Consider the following 24545-nt stretch of genomic DNA (forward strand, 5'->3'; position numbering starts at 1 on the left):
AGATGCTGGAGGTAAGAGTCGAGAGTGTGGTGCTGGGAAAACACAGCAGGTCAGGGAGCATCCGAGGAGCAGAAGAATCGACGGTTTGGCATAAGTCTGATGAGGGGCTTATGCCCGAAACATTGATTTTCTTTCTCTTCACAGATGCTGCCAGACTTGCTGAACTTTTCCAGTTGAAAACTTCTGTTTTCATTTCTGATTTACAGCACCTGCAGTTCTTTCAGTTTTTATTTAGTAATACGTGATCCAGACAGGTATATAGAGTTGTGTCACAAATCAGCCATGATCTCATTGAATAGTGTACTCGGCTTGAGGGGCTCGAGTCGTAGAGTCATAGAGATGTACAGCACAGAAACAGACCCTTTGGTCCGACCCGTCCATGCTGACCAGATATCCCAACCCAATCTAGTCCCACCTACCAGCACCCGCCCATATCCCTCCAAACCCTTCCTGTTCATATACCCATCCAAATGCCTCTTAAATGTTGCAATTGTACCAGCCTCCATCACTTCCTCTGGCAGCTCATTCCATACACGTACCACCCTCTGAGTGAAAACGTTGTCCCTTAGGTCTCTTTTATATCTTTCCCCTCTCACCCTAAACATATGCCCTCTAGTTCTGGACTCCCCGACCCCAGAGAAAAGACTTTGTCTATTTATCCTATCCATGCCCCTCATGATTTTATAAACCTCTATAAGGTCACCCCTCAGCCTCCGACACTCCAGGGAAAACAGCCCCAGCCTGTTCAGCCTCTCCTTATAGCTCAAATCCTCCAAACCTGGCAACATCCTTGTAAATCTTTTCTGAACCCTTTCAAGTTTCACAACATCTTTCTGATAGGAAGGAGACCAGAATTGCACTCACTTTTTGTTAATTTGCTGAAAATCAAACTCGAGTTTGCTGGTTATAGTGTATTAAACCCTCACTGGAGAGCAACTTGTTTACTTCACTCAGTGCAACAACAATCATAAGTAGGTGTGAATTGCACTTTCTAAAACAGCCTAATAGTTTTTTTTAGAAGAAATCAGCCTGTTGAGAAATATTATTGCATATCACTGGAGCAGGTGGGACTTGAACCAAGGCCTCCACAGCCCAGAAGTAGGGACACTACCACTGTGCCACAAGAACCCTTTGAAAGTGCCTGAGTTTTGTTTTTCTTATTTAACCTATTTTTCAAACCAACCTGTTCAGAGAGATTATTACACATTTCTGGAGCAGATGGGACTTGAACCTGGGCCTCTTGTTCTCAGGTTAGGGACACTACCACTCTGCCACACAAGGACCTTCTGAAACTGTCTTATATAATGAATGTAATACTGTTATCAGCTGCTGTCCCTCAATTTGATGATGCCACCTATTCACTTTCACGGGTTTTGGCCAGGGATGGTGGGGGGGGGGGGGGGGGGGGGGGGGGGGGAGGGGGTCTTCATGTGATTGAATAGATGTACCGTCATCCACAGGTCTCTGGGCACATGATCTGCCTGGGTATTGGATCTAGTGGAGGAGGGATGGGGAATATGTAATGTTTGAGTCCACGAGACTGTGTGTGTGTGTGTGTGTCAGGTCATGATCTGGGGAAGTTTAACTATTCTAGGGGAGGTGTACTTTGTGAGATAAGTACAGAATCAGTTGAATGGTTACTCAGGAATTAACACTTTAACTTCTCCAAAGTAACTATTTTATTTAATTTCATCGGACCTTCCAGAGTCTATAATTTAAATAGAGACCTTCGAGGGGTCTCTTGGTGTAAATTCAGTTTCTTCTGGAATATTCTATGGCAGGGATTCTTCAGAGTCTTCACATGAAAATGTGTTGGAATAACGACCATTAGAAACTTCAGGGCTCTGATTTACTTCATCAACCTGACCAGTGTTTGACTTGGTAAATCGCGAGATTCTATGGATTGTTCTCCGAATGTATGGACGTGTGAGAATCTTCATCGTAATCCTGCGACTGCTTCATGGTGATGTGTCTGTAACTGGCACCAGTGAAAGATCTGAAACAGAGACCTTTACACTCTGAAGTGGTCTCAATCAAGGCTATTTGCTAGCTCCCAGGCTGTTCATCAACATGACTGCGGTTTTCACCTGAAGGTTAGATTAGACTACTTAGTGTGGAAACAGGCCCTTCGGCCCAACAAGTCCACACCGACCCGTCGAAGCACAACCCACCCAAACCCATTCCCCTACATTTACCCCTTCACCCAACACTACAGGCAATTTAGCATGGCCAATTCGCCTAACCTGCACATTTTTTTGGATTGCGGGAGGAAACCGGAGCACCCGGAGGAAACCCACGCAGACATGGGGAGAATGTGCAAACTCCACACAGAGAGTTGCCTAAGGTGGGAATTGAACCCGGATCTCTGGCTCTGTGAGGCAGCAGTGCTAACCACTGTGCCACCATGCCACCCATTAAGGGTTAACTAAAAACAACACTAGACTTCTTAAAGGGTACTTTCAAAGCACTGACTGTTACACATGGCCATCATGCAGGGAATGCATTCACACAAGGAAGTTTCCTGTAAATGCTCATTCCCTGGACAGTGGTCCTGATTTCCAGGTGTAATCATTTACTGCAAGTCTTTTGCCCAGCAGGAAATGGCAGTATGCAACAACAGCACTTGGGTCAATAGGGTAAAACAAGGAACTGCAATGCTGGAGATCTGAAACAAAACCAGAAATTGCTGGAGAAACTCAGCATGTCTGGCAGCATCTGTGGAGATAGAAACTGAGTTAATGTTTTGAATCCAGTGACCCTTTTCCAGCAATTTCTGTTTTTGTTAACTCGTCACAGACTGCAGCACAAAATCAGATGATATCATTTCTGTCATTAGAAAAATCATCGACATCAGCAACATACACTACATATCCATTTCTCACTTAGTGCTTTTCATTGTGTTCTACGATTACAGTTTAAAGGATTTCATTGTCTTCACAGCTCTCCCACCATCCAGTAAAGGAAGATCGCTAAGCTCCAAGTATAAGGCTTATAACCCTGCAATCTGGTCAGATGGGAATCAGCTCACCAGCTATTGTGGAGGCGGCTTTATCAAGGGAATTAATACCTAGGTGCTTGCTGGGTGGAAGCAGAACTGTTGATTAATTAAATCATGTCTTTGAAGTTAGTGTCTGGATCCTACTCCTCCTCTAACCACCAACTAAGTGTGGGCTGCAGTTTATGAGTGAATTGAGACACGAGTGTGGTAAAGAGATGTGGGGAGTGTTGCCTGGCTTTGGGGGACAGGAACCTTTGGCCGTAAAACTCACTAAAGCTTTTCACAGAATCTCAGAAGGAGATTTCAGAAGGAGGCCAGTGGCTCATGGTGCCTGGACTGACTTTGTGGGCATTTTAATGTAGTGCCAACCTCCTCCACCTTTTTCCTGTAATCCTGAATGTTATTTCTAATAAAATAACTATCCAACATCCTCCTGAATGCTTCACTTGAACCTGCCTCCACCATAGGGTGGGCATGGTGGTTAGCACTGCTGCCCCACAGCGCCAGGGATCAGTGGTTGATTCCAGCCTCAGGCGCCTGTCTATGTGGACGTTCTCCTTGCGTCTGCATGGGTTAGCTCCGGTTCCCTCCCACAGTCTAAAGATGTGCAGGTTAGGTGAATTGCCATGCTAAATTGCCCACTGAGTTCAAGGACGTGCAAGTTGGGTGCATTAGCTAGGAGTAAACGTAGAGGAATGGATCTGGGTGGGTTACTCTTCGGAGAGTTGGTGTAGACTTGTTTGGCCAAATGGTCTGTTTCCACACTGGTCAGATTCCTGAAGAAGGGCTTATGTCCGAAACGTCGATTCTCCTGTTCCTTGGATGCTGCCTGACCTGCTGCGCTTTTCCAGCAACACCTTTTCAGCAAATGGTCTGTTTCCACACTGTAGGTTTGTAAACTTCTTTCCTCTTGGCTTTCTCTCCAGGGAAAATGTTCCCAACTTCCCCAACCATTCCTGAAGTATCTCATCCCTAGAACTGTTCTTGGAAATCAGAGAGAGGGGAAGCAAGGAGATCGGAAGCTGCTGCGGGTTGATAAGAAAATACATTGACCAAATGCTGCAAAGTGCCCTTTACTAATGTGACACAGCATCACACCCGAATTGCATACTGAATGTTCACATCTGGTCAGTGTATAGAAAGAAGAGATATGGGAAAATAGAAATAGCAGGCTATTCAATTCCTAAAGCCAGCTCAGGCACAGACATAGATCCCAACCAATCTGTACCGCAACTCCATTTCATTTCGCAATCTCAGGTTTGGACTTCAGTCTCAATGGCCTTCTGGGGGAAGTAAGCTCCAGGTTTCCCACTTGCCTCAGTTTTTGCATTTAGATAGCAACTTTGTTCTTCCACACAACCAGATGTTTCAAAGCCTATGTAGCTAATGGAGTTATCGAGTCATACATCACAGAAACAGACCCTTCAGTTAAAACTCGTCCAGCTATCCCATTCTCACCTAGACCCTTTTGCCAGCATTTGTCCCATATCTCTCTAAACCTTTGCTATTCATGTACCCATCCAGATGCCCTTAAAATGCTGTGACTGTAACAGCCTCCATCAGCACCTCTGGCAGCTCACTCCATACACACACCATCCTCTGTGTGAAAAGGTTGCATTTTAAGTCCTTTTTAAATCTTTCTCCTCTCACCTTAAATCTATGCCCTCTAGTTTTGGACACCCCCACCCCGGGGAAAAAAACCTTGGCTATTCACTCTGTCCATGCCCGTCATGATTTTATAAACCTCTATATGGTCATCCCTCAGTCTCCAGCATTCCAGGGAAGAAAGCCCAGTTGATTTAGCCTCTCCCTGCAACCCCTCAACTGAACCACAATAAAATCAGTCCCTGCAAGGTGGCTTTCAATTTACACATGATCCTGACTTGGAAACATCTCACTGTCACTGGGTTGACATCCAGAACCCAGGTTCAAACAGCATGATCAGTGTAACTATTTTTCCTTCACTGTAGCTGCGTCAAAATCTTGGAATCCCCTCCCTAATGGCATTGTGGGTCAAAGTCAAAAGTCGTACAACACTGGGTTATATTAAACAAGTTTATTTGAAACTGCACGCTTTCGGAGCCCCCATTCCTTTCTCAGTTGGAGAAAGGTAGCTATGGAGAGAGAATACATCAGACACAGAGTTTATACGTAACAGATCAAAGGGTCATACAACTTATGCAAATGTATTGAACAAACCTAAAAGGCTGTCAAGTCTTTTATCAGTTAGATGTTGATCAATTTGTAAATCCATGATTTCTTTCAAGTCACTGCGCCAAAATAACTTAAGGTTTTATCAGAAAAATGGTGACACCTTAAGTCAGACAATGCATTTTATGTGTAAGGCCCTGTTTCAAGTCTGTTTGTATCTCATCCTGGGGCTGGACTGGTTTTATTTCCAAAGTAGAAATTTATAAAATGCCGCATGGAGACTGACTGTCAACAGATTGTGTACTCAAAGTTTGTGCGAAGATTTGTAGCTCGGGTGCTCGTTGTTGTGGTTCTGTTCGCCGAGCTGGAAGTTTTTGTTGCAAACGTTTCGTCCCCTGGCTAGGCGACATCATCAGTGCTTGGGAGTCTCCTGCGAAGCGCTTCTTTGATGTTTCCTCTGGTGTTTATAGTGGTCTGTCCCTGCCGCTTCCGGTTGTCAGTTTCAGCTGTCCGCTGTAGTGGTTGGTATATTGGGTCCAGGTCGATGTGTTTGTTGATTGAGTTTGTGGATGAATGCCATGCCTCTAGGAATTCCCTGGCTGTTCTCTGTCTGGCTTGCCCTATGATAGTAGTGTTGTCCCAGTCGAATTCATGTTGCTTGTTGTCTGCCTGTGTGGCTACTAAGGATAGCTGGTCGTGTCGTTTCGTGGCTAGTTGATGTTCATGTATGCAGATTGTTAGCTGTCTTCCTGTTTGTCCTATATAGTGTTTAGTGCAGTCCTTGCATGGTATTTTGTACACTACATTCGTCTTGTTCATGTTGGGTATCAGGTCCTTCGTTCTGGTGAGTTGTTGTCTGAGCGTGGCTGTTGGTTTGTGAGCCGTTATGAGTCCTAGGGGTCGCAGTAGTCTGGCTGTCAGTTCTGAGATGCTCCTGATGTATGGTAGTGTGGCTAGTCCTTTGGGTTGTGGTATGTCCTCGTTCCGTGGTCTTTCTCTTAGGCATCTGTTGATGAAGTTGCGCGGGTATCCATTTTTGGTTAGAACAAACAGTCCTACCACAAATTCAACCCAAACTCTGGGTCAGATATGTCGATGACACGTTTGTAATCATTAAAAACATGGAAATAAAAAAAACACACCGGATCATCAACGCCACACTCACAGGAATCCGATTCACGAGAGAAGAAGAAAAGGATAGCCAACTCCCATTCCTAGACGTGATGGTACAGAGAACACCGAACGGAGAATTCACCACAAAGGTACACAGGAAAGTCACACACACAGACCAGGTCCTGAACTATGAAAGTAACCACCCCAACACACACAAACGAAGCTGCATCAGGACACTATTCAAAAGGGCCACAACACACTGCAGTACACCAGGGCTGCAAAAAGAAGAGGAGGAACACCTGTACAAGGTATTCGCCAAAAACGGATACCCGCGCAACTTCATCAACAGGTGCCTAAGAGAAAGACCACGGAACGAGGACATACCACAACCAAAAGGACTAGCCACACTACCATACATCAGGAGCATCTCGGAACTGACTGCCAGACTACTGCGACCACTAGGACTTATAACAGCACACAAACCAACAACCACTCTCAGACAACAACTCACCAGAACGAAGGACCCGATACCCAACATGAGCAAACTAATGTAGTGTACAAAATACCATGCAAGGACTGCACAAAACACTATATAGGACAAACAGGAAGACAGCTAACAATCCGCATACATGAACATCAACTAGCTACGAAACGACACGACCAGCTATCCTGAGTAGCCACACACACAGACAACAAACAATATGAATTCGACTGGGACAACACTACTATCATAGGGCAAGCCAGACAGAGAACAGCCAGGGAATTCCTAGAGGCATGGCATTCATCCACAAACTCCATCAACAAACACATTGACCTGGACCCAATATACCAACCACTACAGCGGACAGCTGAAACTGACAACCGGAAGCGGCAGGGATAGACCACTATAAACACCGGAGGAAACATCAAAGAAGCGCTTCGCAGGAGGCTCCCAAGCACTGATGATGTCGCCTAGCCAGGGGACGAAACGTTTGCAACAAAAACTTCCAGCTCGGCGAACAGAACCACAACAACAGATTGTGTACTTTTTGAACAAAACAGAATGTATCTGCAACTTCAAATCTGCAAATGCAAATTTCACCCCATAGATTGATATGTGTCTCTGTGTATGTGTGAGAGAGAGCGAGTGCTTGTGTGTGCGCATGTGTGAAGGAAAGAGAGGGAGAGTGTGGGTGTGCAGGTGTGTGTGTGCACACAATCTGGACAGAGAGTGTGGTGTGTGTGAGTGTGAGTGTGAGGGAGTATATGTGTGTGAGAGCGTGCATGTGAGTGTGTGCGAGAGTGTGTGTGCTTGAGTGTCCGTGAGTGTGAGGGAGTAAATACCAGTGAGAGAGTGTGAGTGCGGGAGTGTGTATATATGAGAGAGGGTCTGTGTGAGTGTGTGTGTATTTGTGTGAAAGAGTTTGTTTGTATGTGTCTGTGTGCATAAGTGTGTGTGTGAGAGAATGTACAGTGTGATGGGGTCACCTGTAGTATGACATGAACCCAATACACCAGTTGAGGCTGTCCTCATGGGTACAGAACATGGCTATCAGTCAATGTGGCGTTTTATAAATTCCTACTTTGGAAATAAAATCAGTCTGGCTCCAGGTTGAGATACAAACAGACTTGAAACAGGGCCTCACACCTAAACTGCACCTGGAGTTATCTTGGGGCAGTGACTTGAAAGAAATTCTAGGATTTACATATTAATCAATTGAAACCTGCCCCTCCATTCTAATGGATTAAAACTTGAAGACCTAGCCATCCAGGTTTGTTCAATACATTTGCATAAGTTGCATGACCCTTTGATCCTTTATTTATAATTTCTGTGTCCAATGTATTCTCTCTCACTAGCGGCCTGAGGAAGGAGCAGGGGGGGCACCTCCACATCATTGTGGGTCAACCCATAGCAGGTGGACTGCAGCGGTTCGAGAAGGCAGCTGACCACCACCTTCTCAAGGGCAACTAGGGACGGGGCGGATAAATGCTGGCCCACTCACATTCCATAAACGAATAAATATTAAAAAACTATGGACTGCAATGGCTCAAGAAGGCATCTCTCCGCCACCTTGTCTTTTTCAGTTAGGGATGAGCAAATAAGTGCAACCCTTGTCTGTGATGTGCAGAACTGTAAGTCCTTTTGAAATGATCAACGTTGTTGTCATGTAGGAAATGCAGTGGCCAATTTACTCACAGCCAGCTCTCATTGATAATGACCAGATAATGAGCGTGAATCTGTGGCACTTACTGAGTGAGAAGAGTACGCCAGAACACTGGGACGAACTCAATTGCCCTTCTTCAAATAAGAGTCTTGGCATTGCTGTTATCCACCAGAACACCTCAACACATGTGGGCGGCACGGTGGCGCAGTGGTTAGCACTGCTGCCTCGCAGCGCCAGAGACCCGGGTTCAATTCCCGACTCAGGCGACTGACTGTGTGGAGTTTGCACGTTCTCCCCGTGTCTGCGTGGGTTTCCTCCGGGGGCTCCGGTTTCCTCCCACAGTCACAAAGATGTGCAAGTCAGGTGAATTGGCCACGCTAAATTGCCCGTAGTGTTAGGTAAAGGGGTAAATGTAGCGGTATGGGTGGGTTACACTTTGGCGGGTCGGTGTGGACTTGTTGGGCCGAAGGGCCTGTTTCCACACTGTAAGTAATCTAATCTAAAAAAAACAGACGGGGCATGGTAAACCTTTTAATTGAAAGACAGTGGACACAATTTTTATCTGCTCTCGTGGTAGCGTGGAGGTGGGGAAGGCATCTAATTGGGATGGACAGTAAGATTTGAAATACACACAGCCTTCTTTCCCCTTCCAGGTTAAGTTTGAGTTGGAAAGATCTTGGTCAGACTGGATACCTAACCTTGAGTTGAGGTGCCTCAGTGGGCAATACACGATGGCCAAAGGGCCTAATCCTTCTGTCACACTAGTGTTAACCCCGGGATGGATGAGTCAGTCACTATTCCGGGAGCATATCCAAGCTGTTTGTGCTGTCTTTGGTCTCAGGTGGGGAGGGGTTCATTCGATTTATGATTCAGGGACAGGGCATTGGAGGGTGGGAGACTCACTGAGGGCCACCTCCTGCCCTCACTACACACCCTCCTTCCCCATGTCCCTCCCACTCTGTGGAGCACTGGGCAGGGTCTCTCTGCATACCCAGGGCTTCCAGTGGCTGTGGTTCAGGCAGCAGTCACACTGCAGGCCTATGATCCCCACCCTGGAGATCCCCGATCCTAGGAGAGGCCTGTCTTGGCATTGTAAATGGTTTGTAAACTAGAGAGGGCTATCTGATGATGGAGACGCAATTTTCCCACAGCCATTTCACGTGAGAAAGGATACATTGACCCCAGATGTAGCTCAGTGCAAATTTTCCAGAGTGCTCGATTTAAATAGTAAATGCTGGAAATACTTTGGTGGCGTAGGTAGACAGGACAATGCAGAATTTGTTTGGCATCAGTCAGAGTATTGAGTACAGGAGTCGAGACATCATGTTCTGGCTGGACAAGACATTGGTAAGGCCACATTTGTTATATTGCGTACAATTCTGGTCGCCCTGCTATGGGAAGGATGCTATTAAACTGGAAAGGGTGCAAAGAAGATTTACAACAATGTTACCAAGACTGGAGGGTTTGAGTTATAAAAAAAACTGAATAGGCTGGGGCTTTTTTCCATGGAACGTAGGAGGCTGAGAGGTGACCTTAGACAGGTTTATAAAATCATGAGGGGCTTGGATAGGGTAAATAGCCAAGTTCATTTCCCCAGTATGAGGGAGTCCAAAACTAGAGGGTATAAGTTTAAGGTGAGAGGGATAAGATTTAAAAGGGACCTGACGGGTAACATTTTCACACAGAGGGCGGTGTGTATGGAGCGAGCTGCCAGAGGTAGTGGTAGAGGCAGGTACAATTACAACATTCAAAAGACATTTGGACAGGTACATGAATAGGAAGGGTTTAGAAAGGTATGGGCCAAAGATAGGCAAATGGGATGAGTTCAATTTAGGAAACTGGTCAGTATGGATGGGTTAGGTCAAGGGGTCTGTTTCCCTGCTTTATGACTCTGTGACTCTTTTACCCAATGGGTCAGTGGCATCTGTGGAGAGTGACACAGGATTAGCATTCTGGTCAGTGAGCTTATGCAAGAACTGCATTAAAGTTAGAGCTGCATTAAACACACGTAAAAGGCTAGAAAAAAAAGGTGAGCGGGAGGCCAGGACAATGTGGTGAGGGGACTGGAAGGCAGGGTAACGATGAAAGGGGTAGCAGGTTCGGCAGCATCTGTGGAGAGAGAGAAATAGTGTTAATGCTTTGAATGCACTTCTTGAGAAATTCCTCAGTTCTGCAGAAGGGTTATCAGATACGAAACGTTAACTCTGTTTCTCTCTCTCCGCCAATGCTGCCAGACATGCCGAGTTTCTGCAGCATTCTCTGTTTTTGTTTCAGATTTCCAATGTCTGCAGTATTTTTTGCTTTCTGATTAAAGGAGATGGGATTGGTACAATTAAAGAGTAAAGGAGATTCTTCTGGAACTTTTCTGCTATTTCTTCCACATGTTTGATAGGTTATCCACCGAAATTTACATTCACACCCTCACCTCTGCTTCAGGCTTCTCTGATGCCAACCAGAGTGATGAGGAGACACCTATTGGGGCGGGGTGAGTCCGTATTCGAGGTCCCCCATGGTCTGGTAAGAAGAACAACTGTAGCCAATGCATCCAACTATAGGCTAGTAGATGGAATTCCACGGCAGGGAACAGGCCAGTCAGCAACAATGTTGCCCAGGAGCCAACTCCAATCTTCTCCAATTCATCTAATTGCTGCTCTTTCCACCAGCTTTTACCTAGCTCCACTCCCCCCTCACTAGGCTAGAGTGGGTGGGATAGACTCAGGAGACATCAGGGTTGGGATATCCCTATATAGCCTCTGTACTGCTGTCTCTTACATTCATTTGTAGTGTGGAAGTCCATTTGAAAACTGTCCATTTCACCGCAACATAAGGGAGATTGGTACAGTGCAATGATTTCAGGTTATCATAGAACTTTATCACTGCACTTAATAGAAATTGTTGACAACAGGGTCTCTGCAATCACAAAAAGCATAAATCTGCCCTTTGCTGCTGAAATGTCAGCAGTCATATCCGATTAACAGTGATATTTATCGGAGCTATTCATGGTGACACTGTGGCTGCCTGCTAATGTGTTTCAAGATTGGAGTGGTGCTGGAAAAGCACAGCAGGTCAGGTAGCATCCGAGGAGCAGGAAAATCAAAGTTTCGGGCAAAAGCTCTTCATCAGGAATGGAGGCAGGGAGTCTCCAGGGTGGAGAGATAAATGGGAGGGGGTGGGGCTGGGGAGAAGGTAGCAAAGAGTACAATGGGTGAATGGGGGTGGGGATGGAGGTGATAGGTCAGAAAGGAGGGTGGGGGAAGGTAGCTAAGAGTGCAATAGGTGAATGGGGGTGGAGATGAAGGTGATAGGTCAGAGGGGAGGGTGGAGTGGATAGGTGGGAAGGGAGATCGGCTGGTAGGGGAGGTCATGGGGACTGTGCTGAGCTGGAAATTAGGAACTGGGGTAAGGTGGGGGGAGGGGAAATGAGGAAACTGGTGGTCGACATTGATGTCCTGGGGTTGAAGTGTTCCGAGGCGGAAGATGAGGCGTTCTTCCTTCAGGCGTCAGGTGGTGAGGGAGCGGCGATGGAAGAGGCCCAGGACCTCCATGTCCTCGGCAGAATGGGAGGGGCATTTGAAATGTTGGGCCACGTGGCGGTGTGGTTGATTGGTGCGGGTGTCCCAGAGATGTTCCCTAAAGCACTCCATGAGAAGGCGTCCGGTCTCCCCAGTGTAGAGGAGACCGCATCGGGAGCAACGGATACAATAAATGATATTAGTAGATGTGCAGGTAAAACTTTGATGGATGTGGAAGGCTCCTTTAGGGCCTTGGGTGGAGGTGAGGGAGGAGGTGTGGGCGCAGGTTTTGCAATTCCTGCGGTGTCAGGGGAAGGTGCCAGGATGGGAGGGTGGGTTGTGGTAGTCATGGAGGGAATGGTCTTTGCGGAAAGCGGAAAGGGGTGGGGAGGGAAATATATCCCTGGTGGTGGGGTCCATTTAGAGATGGCGGAAATGTCGGCGGATGATGCGGTTTATGCGAAGGTAGGTAGGGTGGCTGGCTGGGAGCAAGTGTGTTCAAGGACAACAACATCACATCCAACAACAACATCATGATTTATAGAGCTGTGGTGGTCCCTGCCCTCCTCTGTGGCTCTGAGACAAGGACTGTCTACAAGGCACTGGAGCAGTACCACCTATGCTGCCTGTGCAAGATCCTGTGAATCCGCTGGGAAGAAAGATGCACCAACACCAGTGTCCTTGACCAGGCCAACACTCCCAGCATAGAGGCTCTGACCACCCTTGATTGGCAACAATGGGCTGGGCACATCCTCCTCATGACCAACCTGAGACTCCCCAGTAAGGTGCTGTGCTCCTAGCTTTGAAAAGCTGGCGAGTCCCGGTGGACAGAGGAAGCGCTTCAGTGAAAACCTCAAGGCCTCACTGGCGAGGGGCAGCATTCCTACAGACACGTGGGAATCACTGGCCCCAGACCTTCTGAAGTGGAGGAGGAGCATCTGGGAAGGCTTGGAGCACCAAGACTTGCCGTCAGGAATAAATGGAAGCCAGGCAGAAACAACGAAAGGAGCGCCCTGTCATACCAACGCTCCACCCACCCCTTACCCATGACCACCACCTGCCCCCAGTGTAACAGAGCCTGCGGCAGTCGCATCAGTCTGTACAGCCACCTATGGACTCATCCTGACAGTGGAAGAAAGTCATCCTCATCTACAAGAGTAACAAATCAAATGCTAATGTGGATAGAATCTCACCTCTCTTTTCTCCATTAACCACATCTCATCACTTTAAACAGTATTTTATCATCATTGCACTCCTAGATTTAAAGACTTAGAGACATAGGCACAATTGTTGGAACATTGTAATATCCATAACATGTTGGGTATAAAGTGGTTTTAAAATTATGTGTTAAGTACTTGCTGCAGGGCTGTTTGGAATGATATTTATAATCACCAACCTTTTATCTTGATAGGGAGATGTTTCCTTTGGTTAACCTTGCAAAGAGGCAAGTCTGTTTTTGTGAAAATCTTAGAATAGTTTGTGTGTATGTGTTTAGACATTTCCCATTGTAGTGTTTTGAAGATGCTGCCTGAAAGAGTATGCAGGACTGCATTTAATTCACAACTCCTTAGGACAAACCATCTATTACTAGTGATTCATTTTGCATTTCCTTTGCCCATGGTTCCTGAGTTGTGGTCTAACTTGTGTTTTTGCAACAGAATGTTTTACAAAAGCATTTCGAACAGTGATGGGGACAGGAATTAAAGATACTAGGAAGTGCAAGTGTTGATGAAATGCTGGAAGCAGGTGAAAGGCTCAGTGTGAATGGGAATGAAGCTGAAAAGTGAGAAATTTTGCAAAGCCAGTTATCAAGAAACATTAAATGGAGTTTTATATTTGTAGGTCACATGGCCCACCAAACACAAAGTGGGGGCCGACACACTGCAGGATTTCGATTGCATAAGTATTGACCTGTAATTAATGGGTGCAAGTGTGTTATTTGCCTCCAGCAGACATTGGAATCTAATAGAAGTCTGAGCCGTGTGGGGGCATGGTGTAATTTGTGGCAGAATTGGATGGGATGTTCAGTGGGGCTCCCATTGCTCCACAAGACACCATACCGCGCCACAAGAGGGCGCCATTGCTCTTTTTAAAAAAAAAAATTTCTTCTCATACAGTACAGAGTGTAAGGAGGCAAAGAGAAGAACTTCTTGGTCTAAGTAGAACACTCTTGGAGTTAACAAGCTATAGCATTTTTTTTATTTAACCTGTCTTTCTAATCAATCTTTCAAAGATGTTATTACATATGTCTGAAGCAGGTGGGACCTGAACCAGGCCTTCTGGTCCAGGTGCAGGGACACTCTCAGTGCCCCACAAGAGAGCCCCTTTGTTCCATTAGTAATACTTTTCACAAGTGGCATGATGAGGACAATGACAGACAGCATCGAATTGCCAACGAAAGGGGATTATAGCTGGTTAAGCGTCTAATGAGGGTCCCTGACTCACGTCACTGATTAGATTTCTTACAGTATGAAAACAGGCCCTTCGGCCCAACAAGTCCACACTGACCCTCTGAAGAGTAACCCACCCAGACCCATTCCCCCTGACTAATGCATCTAACACTATGGGCAATTTAGCATGGCCAATCCACCTGACCTGCACATCTTTGTATTGTGGGAGGAAACCGGAACACCCAGAGGAAACCCACACAGACACGGGGAGAATGTGCAAATTCTACACAGACAGTCACCCGAGGTGGGAATTGAACCCCGGTCCCTGGCACTGTGAGGCAGCAGTGCTAACCACTGAGCCACCGTGCCACCCTAATGTTCAGCTGATTATCATACCAAGCAACATCAATGCTGAGAAAACTCGATGTGGAAACCCGAGCAGGTAGCCACCTGGTAACGATATTTTCCAACCTCTCCCCCATGACAATCATGACACCTCTCTGAAATCTCTGGCAGGCTGCTCCGGCAGCAGTGTAGAACACACTTGTGTTGAAAGGCTGCACAGGGACAGCGGCCCACCTCACAGAGCTGCTCAATTGCTCTCCGTATCACCTGTCCTTTGTGGAGAAATTCGCCAAAATAAACACCTTTGATGACAAATCCATCAAGAAGTGGTTAGCACGAGACCCTGAGGGAAAAGGACAGGGTGGATCCTGTCACATGGTTCCCTGAGCAGACTGTCAAAGGCATTTGGCAGAATGCCTCATTGCTAGAACTTTCCAACAAGTGCCAAGGCATCGCTTGTCCAGTGGTGAGATCCTTCATATTCATCTGATTGGTTTGCGCCACCACATGCTACTCTCAAAGTCGGGCAGGTTGTGGCGGGGGCGCGGGGGGGGGATGTCACACATCTCCTGCTGGAATTTGCCTTTGCAAAGGAAGTCTGAAGAAAGATGCAATGGTTTTTGTCATGGTTTGTACCGAGCAGCTGCATGACACAGGTCTCTGTGGTCTACTGTCTGTTTTCCAGGACACACACTGAGACAAACATTGTTGTGCCTGCAGAACCATCAACTCGATTAAAGATGGAAGATTTGGTCTGTCCGAAACTTGTTCTTTCAGAACAAGGAATGGATCTCGACTGAGTGTTGCAGACTGGCACATTCCAAGATCCAGGACTGTGCTGAGGGACACACCAAAACTTGGGGTACCAAGGTACATTGGGAAAAGACCACTGTTTGAGGTTCCTGCTGACATTAATTGGCAGCCCAATCAGTTATTAGATCCTCCTAGTTCCTCAATGAATGTAAATATAATCTTGTATGTGTAAAGAGGTGTCTTTGGTTTTTGGATAGAGTCACATTCCAATGTTTGTTTACTTGATATACTTCAGTGCAGAACCGAAATCCATTTGTGACAATGTATGTGTACAGAGATTATTTTTTGTGAGTAAAGTATATTTTTGAAATTAAAAAAAACTTAGTGCCAAATTGGTGCCCCATCTCATTGCTGAATGCAGACTACACAATCCTAACATCATCGCCAAACGCGTCAGGTCTGCTTTAGGATTGATGATTCATCTCACCCTAACCTGTGCTGTATCAGGCAGGACGATCACGGAGAGCCTCGCACTCCTCAGGGATATGATCACCAATGTGCAGGACAGGGGTGTGGACTCCTGCCTCATCAGCCTGGACCAGGAGAAGGCCTTTGACAGGATATTGGACACCTACATGCTGGACGTGGTCTCCAAAATGGGCTTTGGGGAGAGAATCCACAATTGGATTTGACTGCTCGACACCAACATGGACAGTGCAGTCTCAATCAATGGATGGGAATCAGAAAGTTTCCTGATCGGATCTGGAGGCAGGCAGGGCTGCTCACTCTCTCCTGCCTTTTGCTGAGCCCATCAGGAAAGTTGTGAGCCTGCGAGGGGTGACTATTTAGGGCAGCAGAGGCCTGCAGGTCAAAGTCTCCCTGTACACACACAATGTCACTGTTTCTGTTCAGATCTGCTGGCAGTGCGCAGATTCATGAGCAACGGTGACCAGGTCAAACTGGCCTTGGGAGCCAAGGTAACTTGAGGCAAGAGTGAGGCCATATTCTTTGGGATCTTGATCCCCTTCATCACCAAGACAGATTACCTGAAGGTGATGGGACTATGGTTCATATGGCCCAGGGCATGTGCAAAATCTTGGGAGGAACACATCGCCAAGGTGAGACAGAAACTGGGCTATTGGGAGCACCACTCCCTCTCCATTGCAGGTAAAAACCTGGTGTGAGGCACTCTCTCTGTTGTTGTACATGGCGCAGGTCTGGCCCATTCCTGGGACCTGCACCATTGCAGTCACCCAAGCCATCTAGCACTTCATCTGGAGGTCTACGATGGATTATGTCTACAGGGACACCATGTACATAACCTGGATAAGGTGGGGGGGTGGGGTGTTGGGGAAGAATGTACCCAACATTTCCCTCATTCTGAAGACGACCATTGCGTGCAGCTGCGGTGTTGCAAACTGGTACATTCCAAGATCCAGGACTAGGTGCTGAGGGACACACTAAAGTTTGGGGCAGCTGTCGCCAAGGTGCAGATGTGAAAGATCACTGTCTGAGGCCTTTCTGCCAAAATACTTTAGGTGTTCATTCAGTTTTTGAACCCTCCCCAATGCCTAATGTGCCAGTAAGTAACATGTTGCATGAGTAAGAAATGCCTTTGAATTGTTGGAACTGTTGAGAAAGTCAAACTCCAATGTTTGTTTTCTCTCCATTTTTAAAGTCTGTACAGAACCAAATTGCTTTAGTGACTCTGTATGTATATGAAGTGTACATTCCTGAAAATAAAAAAAACACTTAGTGACTACCTACACACTTGCAGCGTCACTCCTGTCTTGCCTTGCCAATCCGCATAATTACACAATCAGTCAATTTCCCTTCAGCTTACACAGCAAACACAGGTTAAATGGCACCACAGTTGTGCTTCTATGACTCTTCACACAGTATTGTGTAGCAAGCAGGCAGCCAGGGCTCAGACTCTGAGGGACTGCATCCACACTAATGTCCATGGAAGCACCCTTCAGGGGCTCCCGGCTCAGTGAGTCAAGGGCAGCCTCTGAGACTAGTCCAGGGGATTTTCCACAGTGAGGTGCCTGGTCAAGGGATGCATGCCTCTGCAGACCGGGGAGTGGGTCACGGCCACTTGTGTGGATCTATAGTGGACTGTCCAGGGGCTAGGAGAAGGTGAGGACTGCAGATGCTGGAGATCAGAGTCAAAAAGGGTGGTGCTGGAAAAACACAGCAGTTCAGGGAGGGAGGGAGGAGAGTTGACATTTTGGGAATAGGCCCTTCATCAGGAATGTTGGGGGGAGGGTGGGGGGGGTGACTAAGCGATAAATAGGAGGGCGGTGTGGGGGTGGGGTTGGGGGAAGGTAGCTGGGAAGGCGATATGTGGATGCAGGTGGGGGTGATGGTGATAGGTCAGAGTGGATAGGTGGGAAGGTTGGAGAAGTTCAAGAGGGCAGTGCCAAAATGGAGGGTTGGATCTGTGATAAGGAGGGGGGAGGCGAGATGAGGAAGCTGGTGAAATTGACATTGATGCCATGTGGTTGAATAGTCCCAAGGTGGAAGATGAGGTGTTCTTCTTCCAGTCGTCGGGTGGCTAGGATTTAGCAATGGAGGAGGCCCAGGATTTGCAAATCCTTGGTGGAAAGGAAGGGGGAGTTGAAGTATTTGGCCATAGGATGGTGGAGTTGTTTGGTGCGTGTGTCCCTGAGATTTTCTCCGAAACATTCCGCAAGTTGGTGTCCTGTCTCCCCAATGTGGAGAAGACCACATTGAGAGCAACGGACACAGCAGATGAGGTATTTGGATGTTGCAGGAAAATTTCTGCCTGATGTGGAAAAATCCTCTGATGTCTTGGATGGAGGTGAGGGCGGACGTGAGGTCTGTAGGTGGCAGAAATGGTGGAGGATGATGCATTGTATCCAAAGATCGATGGGGTGGAAGGTGAGGATAAGTGGGGTGAGTTCTAGCTGAAAAGCACAGCAGGTCAGGCAGTAACCAAGGAACAGGAGAATCGAGGTTCTTCAGGAATGAGACATGTGTGTCCAGCAGGCTAAGATAAAAGGTAGGGAGGAGGGACTTGGGGGAGGGGTGTTGGAAATGCGATAGGTGGAAGGAGGTCAAGGTGAGGGTGATAGGTCGCAGTGTGGTGGGGGCGGAGAGGTCAGGAAGAAGATTGCAGGTTAGGAAGGCGGTGCTGAGTTCGAGGGATTTGACTGAGACAAGGTGGGGGGAGGGGAAATGAGGAAACTGGAGAAATCAGAGTTCATCCCTTGTGGTTGGAGGGTTCCTAGGCGGAAGATGAGGCGCTCTTCCTCCAACCGTCCAAGTGGGGGTTCTATCCTTGTTATGGTTGGAGGAGTGAGGTTCAAGGGCGAAAGTGCGGGAAGTGGAGGCAATGCACCTGTCCAAGGGCTAGGGCCAACTCAGTTGGTGGTGTGGGCACATCTTAACCAGGGCTGTCTGTTTAAGTCACAGAAGCCATTATGTCAACACACCCACCAGCCTTGGCATTCTTTCCACCAACTTGAGGACAGGAAACTCTGTCCACTAAAAGCTCAAGAGTCAGTTCCTGAGAACCATGAGTCCCCACCCCCTTCCTCTCCCTCCCTCCTTTCTTTCTCCTCTCCCCTCTTCCCTTTGTCCCCTCCCCTTCCCCGTCCCCTCCTCCATCTCCTCCTCCCATACCCCTTCCCCTCTTCTACTGTCACCCCCCCCCCCCACCTTTTCACCCTCCCCTCTTTTCCCTTCCCCCTGCTACCTCTCCTCTTCCTCCCCTCCGCCTTACACTCCTCCATCCCTCCATCATTCCCCTTTCTCCCTCTCCCCCATCTCACTCCTCCCTAAACTCCTTCCCTCCCTGTAGCCGCCCCATTGTCTCTCCCACCACCAGCACACAACCCCTGCCTCACTGTCGACCAATAGGGTGCGCCGACCTGCAGCCCTGACCAATCACCGCCCCCTTCTGCCTCCCAGCCAATTGTTTCCAGGAGCGGGGTTTCCGTCCGGCCAATGGGAATCCTGACCGCGCATCGTAGGGCGGCCATTGGGCGGCCCGGCGGGGCAGGCTCAGCCAATCAGGGGGCGGTGCGGGAGTGAGGGGGAAGATGGCGGCGCTGGAGGACGGTTGGCTGCAGCGGCGCTGAGAGCGGAGGTGAGGGAGAGAAAGAACAGCAAGAGCGAGGGAAAGAACAGCAAGAAAGAAAGAAAGAAAGAAAGAAAAAGAAAGAGAGAAGAAAAGAAAGAGAGGGGTTAGGACAGAAAGAGAGGAGAAGCGGGGAGAAGGGAGGGGGAGTAAGTGAAGGGGGGGGGATGAATACTTTGAGATTTAAGAAGATTGTGAAAATAGATTAATGGGAACAAAGAACAGATGTGGTTAAGTGTTGCTTGTCTTTCTCGGAGTGCTAATTGCCCTAACACCCTGCTGGATCCAGACCAGGAGGTGTGGGCAGGGTTGTGGCTGGTGCTGTGGTATGATGTGGTGCTAGGCGTTGTTTCGGTAGAGTTAAAAGGGAGAAATCGCACGGAGTGTTGTTTTGACACCCTTTCGTGAGTGTGAGGTGTAACTGCAAAACTCCAGGCTCCTATTGCAGCCCAGTCCTTGTGAAATACTGAACTTAAAGTTACTATGTTTTAGATGGAACACCAATCGGAGGCTGAATTGATTTGGAAGATATGCTGACACGGTTGTTGACCTTTCTTTAAGTTTCCATTCTGCAATGTAACCTCCAGAATTAACCAGGAGCATGGTGACAAGCGCTTTCCATAAGTTACTTCTGAACCTTATGAGCAAACATTCTGAAAAGTCAACTTGGGAAATTAAAATTTGCTGTAAATTAACCAGTGGTGGTGAGACTGTAACTCTAGTATTTGTGTAAAGCTACTTTGCTCATTTTCATACATGAGTTTATATTGACAAAAGCTCTAAGTAGTGCTTAAAATGATTGAAGGCTGAGTAAAGTAGTGATCTATAGTTATGTTTCAGAATGGATTTGGGAATTATAAATTAGCAGAAAGGTTTTGGGGTTGAACATTTTGGTGAGAGTAGATACCGAAAGTTTGGATGATGACAGATCACCTGTTAAGTGGATGGGTCCAGGCTTGTTTTTCAAATAATGAACGTATTGGGTATTGCTCAGGCCAAAGGGTTGTTGTAACAGTACCTTGAGTACCTTTGGATTGAGTTCTGAAGAAGGTTGCTGACCTGAAACATTGACTCTGCTTTCTCTCCACAGAGTTGAAAATGTATTGCTGGAAAAGCACAGCAGGTCAGGCAGCATCCGAGGAGCAGGAAACTTGGTGTTTTGGGCGGAGCCCTCCACAGATGCTGCTGGTCCTGCTGAGTTTCTCCAGCACTTTGTTTTTGCTTTGGCTTTCTAGCATCCGCATTTCTTTTTTTTTCCCCCCTTGTGTGGTTTTTGATTTTAACACCTTCACTGCTTTCCCAGCAGTGATTAGGTAAGTCAACACAGATCCTGAAACCTCCTAGTTGGTTATGTTATCTGTTGGTAGTTAGTGCATTTTGTCATTTCAAACCTTAATTTGGCGAATTGACTTTAGATGAGAAAAGAAGTATGGCTAGCTTGTACAGGCTTGCAATCTTCATCAAATATATGGTATTTGCAGGACCTTTAAGAACATGCTAATCACTAATTTTTGATTTGAATGCTTTTGAAGTTAGTGTTCAGGGATATGCTAGTCCATTTTGAAAGTCGGTTTCTTTGTTTCAGATGGGTGGCACTGTGGCTAGCACTTCTGCCTCACAGCGCCAGGGACCCAGGTTCAATTCCCGCCTCTGGTGACTGACTGTGTGGAGTTTGCACATCCTCCCTGTGTCTGGGTGGGTTTCCTCCGGGTGCTCTGGTTTCCTCCCACAGTCCAAAGATGTGCAGGTCAGGTGAATAGGTTATGCTAAATTGCCCATAGTCAGTGGTAAATATAGGGAAGGGGAATGGGTCTGGGTAGGTTACTCTTCGGAGAGTCGATGTGGATTTGTTGGGCCGAAGGGCCTATTTCCATACTGTAGGGAATCTAATCTTGAGTCTGTACATCTGTGACTACCATCCTTTCTGCAAAACCCACAGAGAGTTCTTCACTAGAAGATACTTTTGTATTTCACAGCACAGTTTGAAGAAAAATTATTGATTTGTGGAAACTGAAAGAACGGCAGAAGCTGTAAAATCAGAACCAAAAACAGGAATTGCTGGAGAACCTCCAGGTCTGGGAGCATTTGTGCAAAGAAATCTCAGTTAACATTTCTGGTCGAGTGCCCTTCCTCCGAACTCAGATGGTGACTTGTGAAGGTCTTTAGGGTCATCCTGAGAAAATGAAAGATGTTATGTAAATGTATTTGTGTCTGTCTTTCCTCTGTCTACTACAAGATTCTGTTGTATCTCTCACTTATATCTGTTCCAGTATTTTTGAGTGACTTGGCTTTCCACAGCTCCAAGCAAAGTAGTACAATCTGTATGTGCTGAGACTGAGAGAGACATGGTCAGAAATAGACAGATGTGAATGCACTTTATTAAGCTGAGCGATCAGTTTGTAAATAGTTCCTTTGTCAAAAGTGTAAGCAGAGAAGAGAGTGTATTAGAATAGTTTATGATGCTGGCCTGTTACAATCTTTAATGCTTCAATGGTTTGCACTTTTGTCCATCTCCCTGACTTCAGCTGTAATGTGATATTGGCATATATTATGTTTTATAAAAAATTATGTCTTGCACCAAAGTAGCTTGTGTGTAGTTTGGAAAAGCGCAGCAGGTCAGGCAGTATCCAGGGAACAGGAGAATCGACGTTTCGGGCATAAGCCCTTCTTCAGGAATCTGGATGCTACCTGACCTGCTGCGCTTTTCCAGCAACACATTTTCAGCTCTGATCTCCAGCATCTGCAGACCTCACTTTCTCCTGTGTGTAGTTTGGCCATGACCTGGCAAATGTTTCTGTTTGATAGTGTTTTTTTTTGCTAGGCAACATCTGCTGCCTGTTGGTGAGCTATGGATGAGATGGAAGGAACGTATCGTGTGCTGCAGACTCCAGGGGCTCGACTCGGAACACAGACAAATGCAGCAATCAGTACGTTGGAGCCAGGGCAAAGCCTCTCTCTGGCATCATCTCAGAAAGCCCGGGGCAAAGGAATCCAACTTACAGTCCTGTTGCTGGATGATGTACAGGAGCAAGTTGAAGTTGAGGTGAGAATTTTATTTTCAAAGTAGAAGTTGAGTAGTTTTGCTAATTTATGCTTTTTCTTTTGGAATGAATAATGGCAACCATTGCTTATAAAGGTATCCTTTATCTGCTGTTAGGAATTACAAGCTACAACAAAAGTAAGGTCCAACTGATTGTGCCAGGCTGATGATGGGACTATGATAACGGGTATGATATCTTAATGTGCAGAGATTTGTGATCCATAGTTGCCTGTTCTACCCCAGCATGCATACTTGTCATGGATCTTCAATTCACTCCTTTGTTAAAGTGTCCCATTCAATCACTTGATTATATCATCTTTGATTGGATTATCTGTTAAGGTTTGCATGGCATACTACATTACCCCAAGGACCATTGCAAATGTTTTTGATACTTGAATTTTTGCAGCGATTGGTTAGCTGGTGCTTTGGAACTAATTCGTGAATGTGAGCCAACCCCATAATGAAAGTAGGGGAGCAAGTTGGATAAATACCTGTTATCAAATAGATCACAGCAGTCGTGGTATTTAAGATGGTGTCACAGTATAGTATTGTTTTGTCACAGTAGAGTATTTATGTTGCTAGCTTTAGAACTTGATCTGAGAACTAAATTTGCTAATTTGCATCCCCACTGTTTCTCAAGAGTGAATTAATTTTGTTGTCCTAAAAGTGGTATGTCCAGTGGTAAATTCTTTACCTATTGTTACTTAAAATTTGAAGTGCGCTTAAAGTGTGAAGCAAATTTCTATGGAACCTGAATGTATGTAGAACTCAGTGTTGACTTACAGTTATGGATTGTACATCAATAGTTAAATATCAAGCAGAAAGGTGCTAGATTGTGATGGTCAATTACTAATTCACCAGATGGGCAAAGAACAAAATTTAATTGAATTGTCACATCAGTCGAGGTGTGTTGTGATATGCTTGACTGAGCATACAGTTGTTTGTCTAGGTAGCACATTTAAATTTGAGTTTGGTCTCCTGTATGCTGTCATTGGCAAATTTCACTTACACATACCAATGTGTTCTCCTCCTCCCACCCCTGACATACTGGTAAATAGGTAATTCCTCAGAAGGACTTGCTCCTATCTTGCAAAAGCCTAATTAACTTCACGTCACATATAAATTACTTTTATATTAAAAGGCTTCTAATAATGCACAGTTGAGTCAGATCCTTTGTAGTCACTGCTTCTTGAGCATTTTTAAATTCTAGCCATGAATAGATGCACAGCGGAGTTTCAGGGTCCAAGTAATAGTGTTGAATAATTGAATTAGGAGGGTAGTCAGGTGACTGACCTCTTCAACTTGGAAAAGGGTAAGATTGTTAGAATTCGACACAATATGAAATGGCAGTCATCTTTTTCTGTAGGACTATACTCAAACTAGGGGCTGTGAAAGGAAAGGTTGGAATAACTATTGTGAAGAATGACATCACAACACTGAGCAGTACTTAGTGGTGTTTTGGGTCGATCAATGCATATAAAAACCTTTGAAGACATTCAGTGTCTAGTTACTTGATGTGATGGCCCATGTTATGCTGTACTCTGGATGCTGTAAATCTGAAACAAAAACAGAAATTGTTGGAAAAGCTCAGCTTCTGTGAAGAGAAATCAGAGTTAATGTTTTGAGTCTGGTGGTCCTTACTTTGAACTCTCGAAGGCCTCCCTTATCCATGTCCTGTTTTGGCAAATACATTTTATAGTCCTGAGGAATGTTTGGTTGGGTAAATAATTCCTGACCTTTCAACATCAGTTATCTTGGAATTCCCATTACAGGAGATTTGCCACTAGGATTAATACTGATATATTTAATCAGTATTGATAAGTTAATATTTAAGCAAGTTATAGAGGAAATATGACCAGCTGAGCAGCTTCAGACAGGGAAGAAAGCAAAACTTAAAGTGGGAGGCAGAAAATTCAGAGAGAGTTTTGTAAATCGGAGCAAAAGATGTTTGACACTGGAAAATAAAAGAAAGCCTAAATGTGATTCATTGGACT

At 46.2% G+C, this 24545-nt stretch overlaps 1 protein-coding gene across 8 annotated transcripts in view; it reads left to right on the forward strand.

Moving 5' to 3' along the window:
• Positions 1 to 19393: 19393 nt before the first annotated feature.
• Positions 19394 to 24545, forward strand: part of farp2 (FERM, RhoGEF and pleckstrin domain protein 2) — a 184658-nt gene continuing 179506 nt past the window's right edge. For all 8 annotated transcript variants that reach the window (XR_015759241.1, XM_087993882.1, XM_087993874.1 and 5 more), the window contains exons 1-2: positions 19394 to 19520; positions 22333 to 22554. Coding sequence is in view for 7 of the 8 variants with exons in the window: in XM_087993882.1 (XP_087850008.1) it covers positions 22360 to 22554 (195 nt within the window). In the remaining variant the exon portion in view is untranslated. The remainder of the gene's footprint in view (positions 19521 to 22332; positions 22555 to 24545) is intronic.

Source organism: Chiloscyllium plagiosum, unplaced genomic scaffold (assembly GCF_037043375.1).
Source record: "Chiloscyllium plagiosum isolate Xiang-an unplaced genomic scaffold, Cpla_swu_hap1 HiC_scaffold_13, whole genome shotgun sequence".
In the NCBI taxonomy this organism is placed as follows: Eukaryota; Metazoa; Chordata; class Chondrichthyes; order Orectolobiformes; family Hemiscylliidae; genus Chiloscyllium; species Chiloscyllium plagiosum.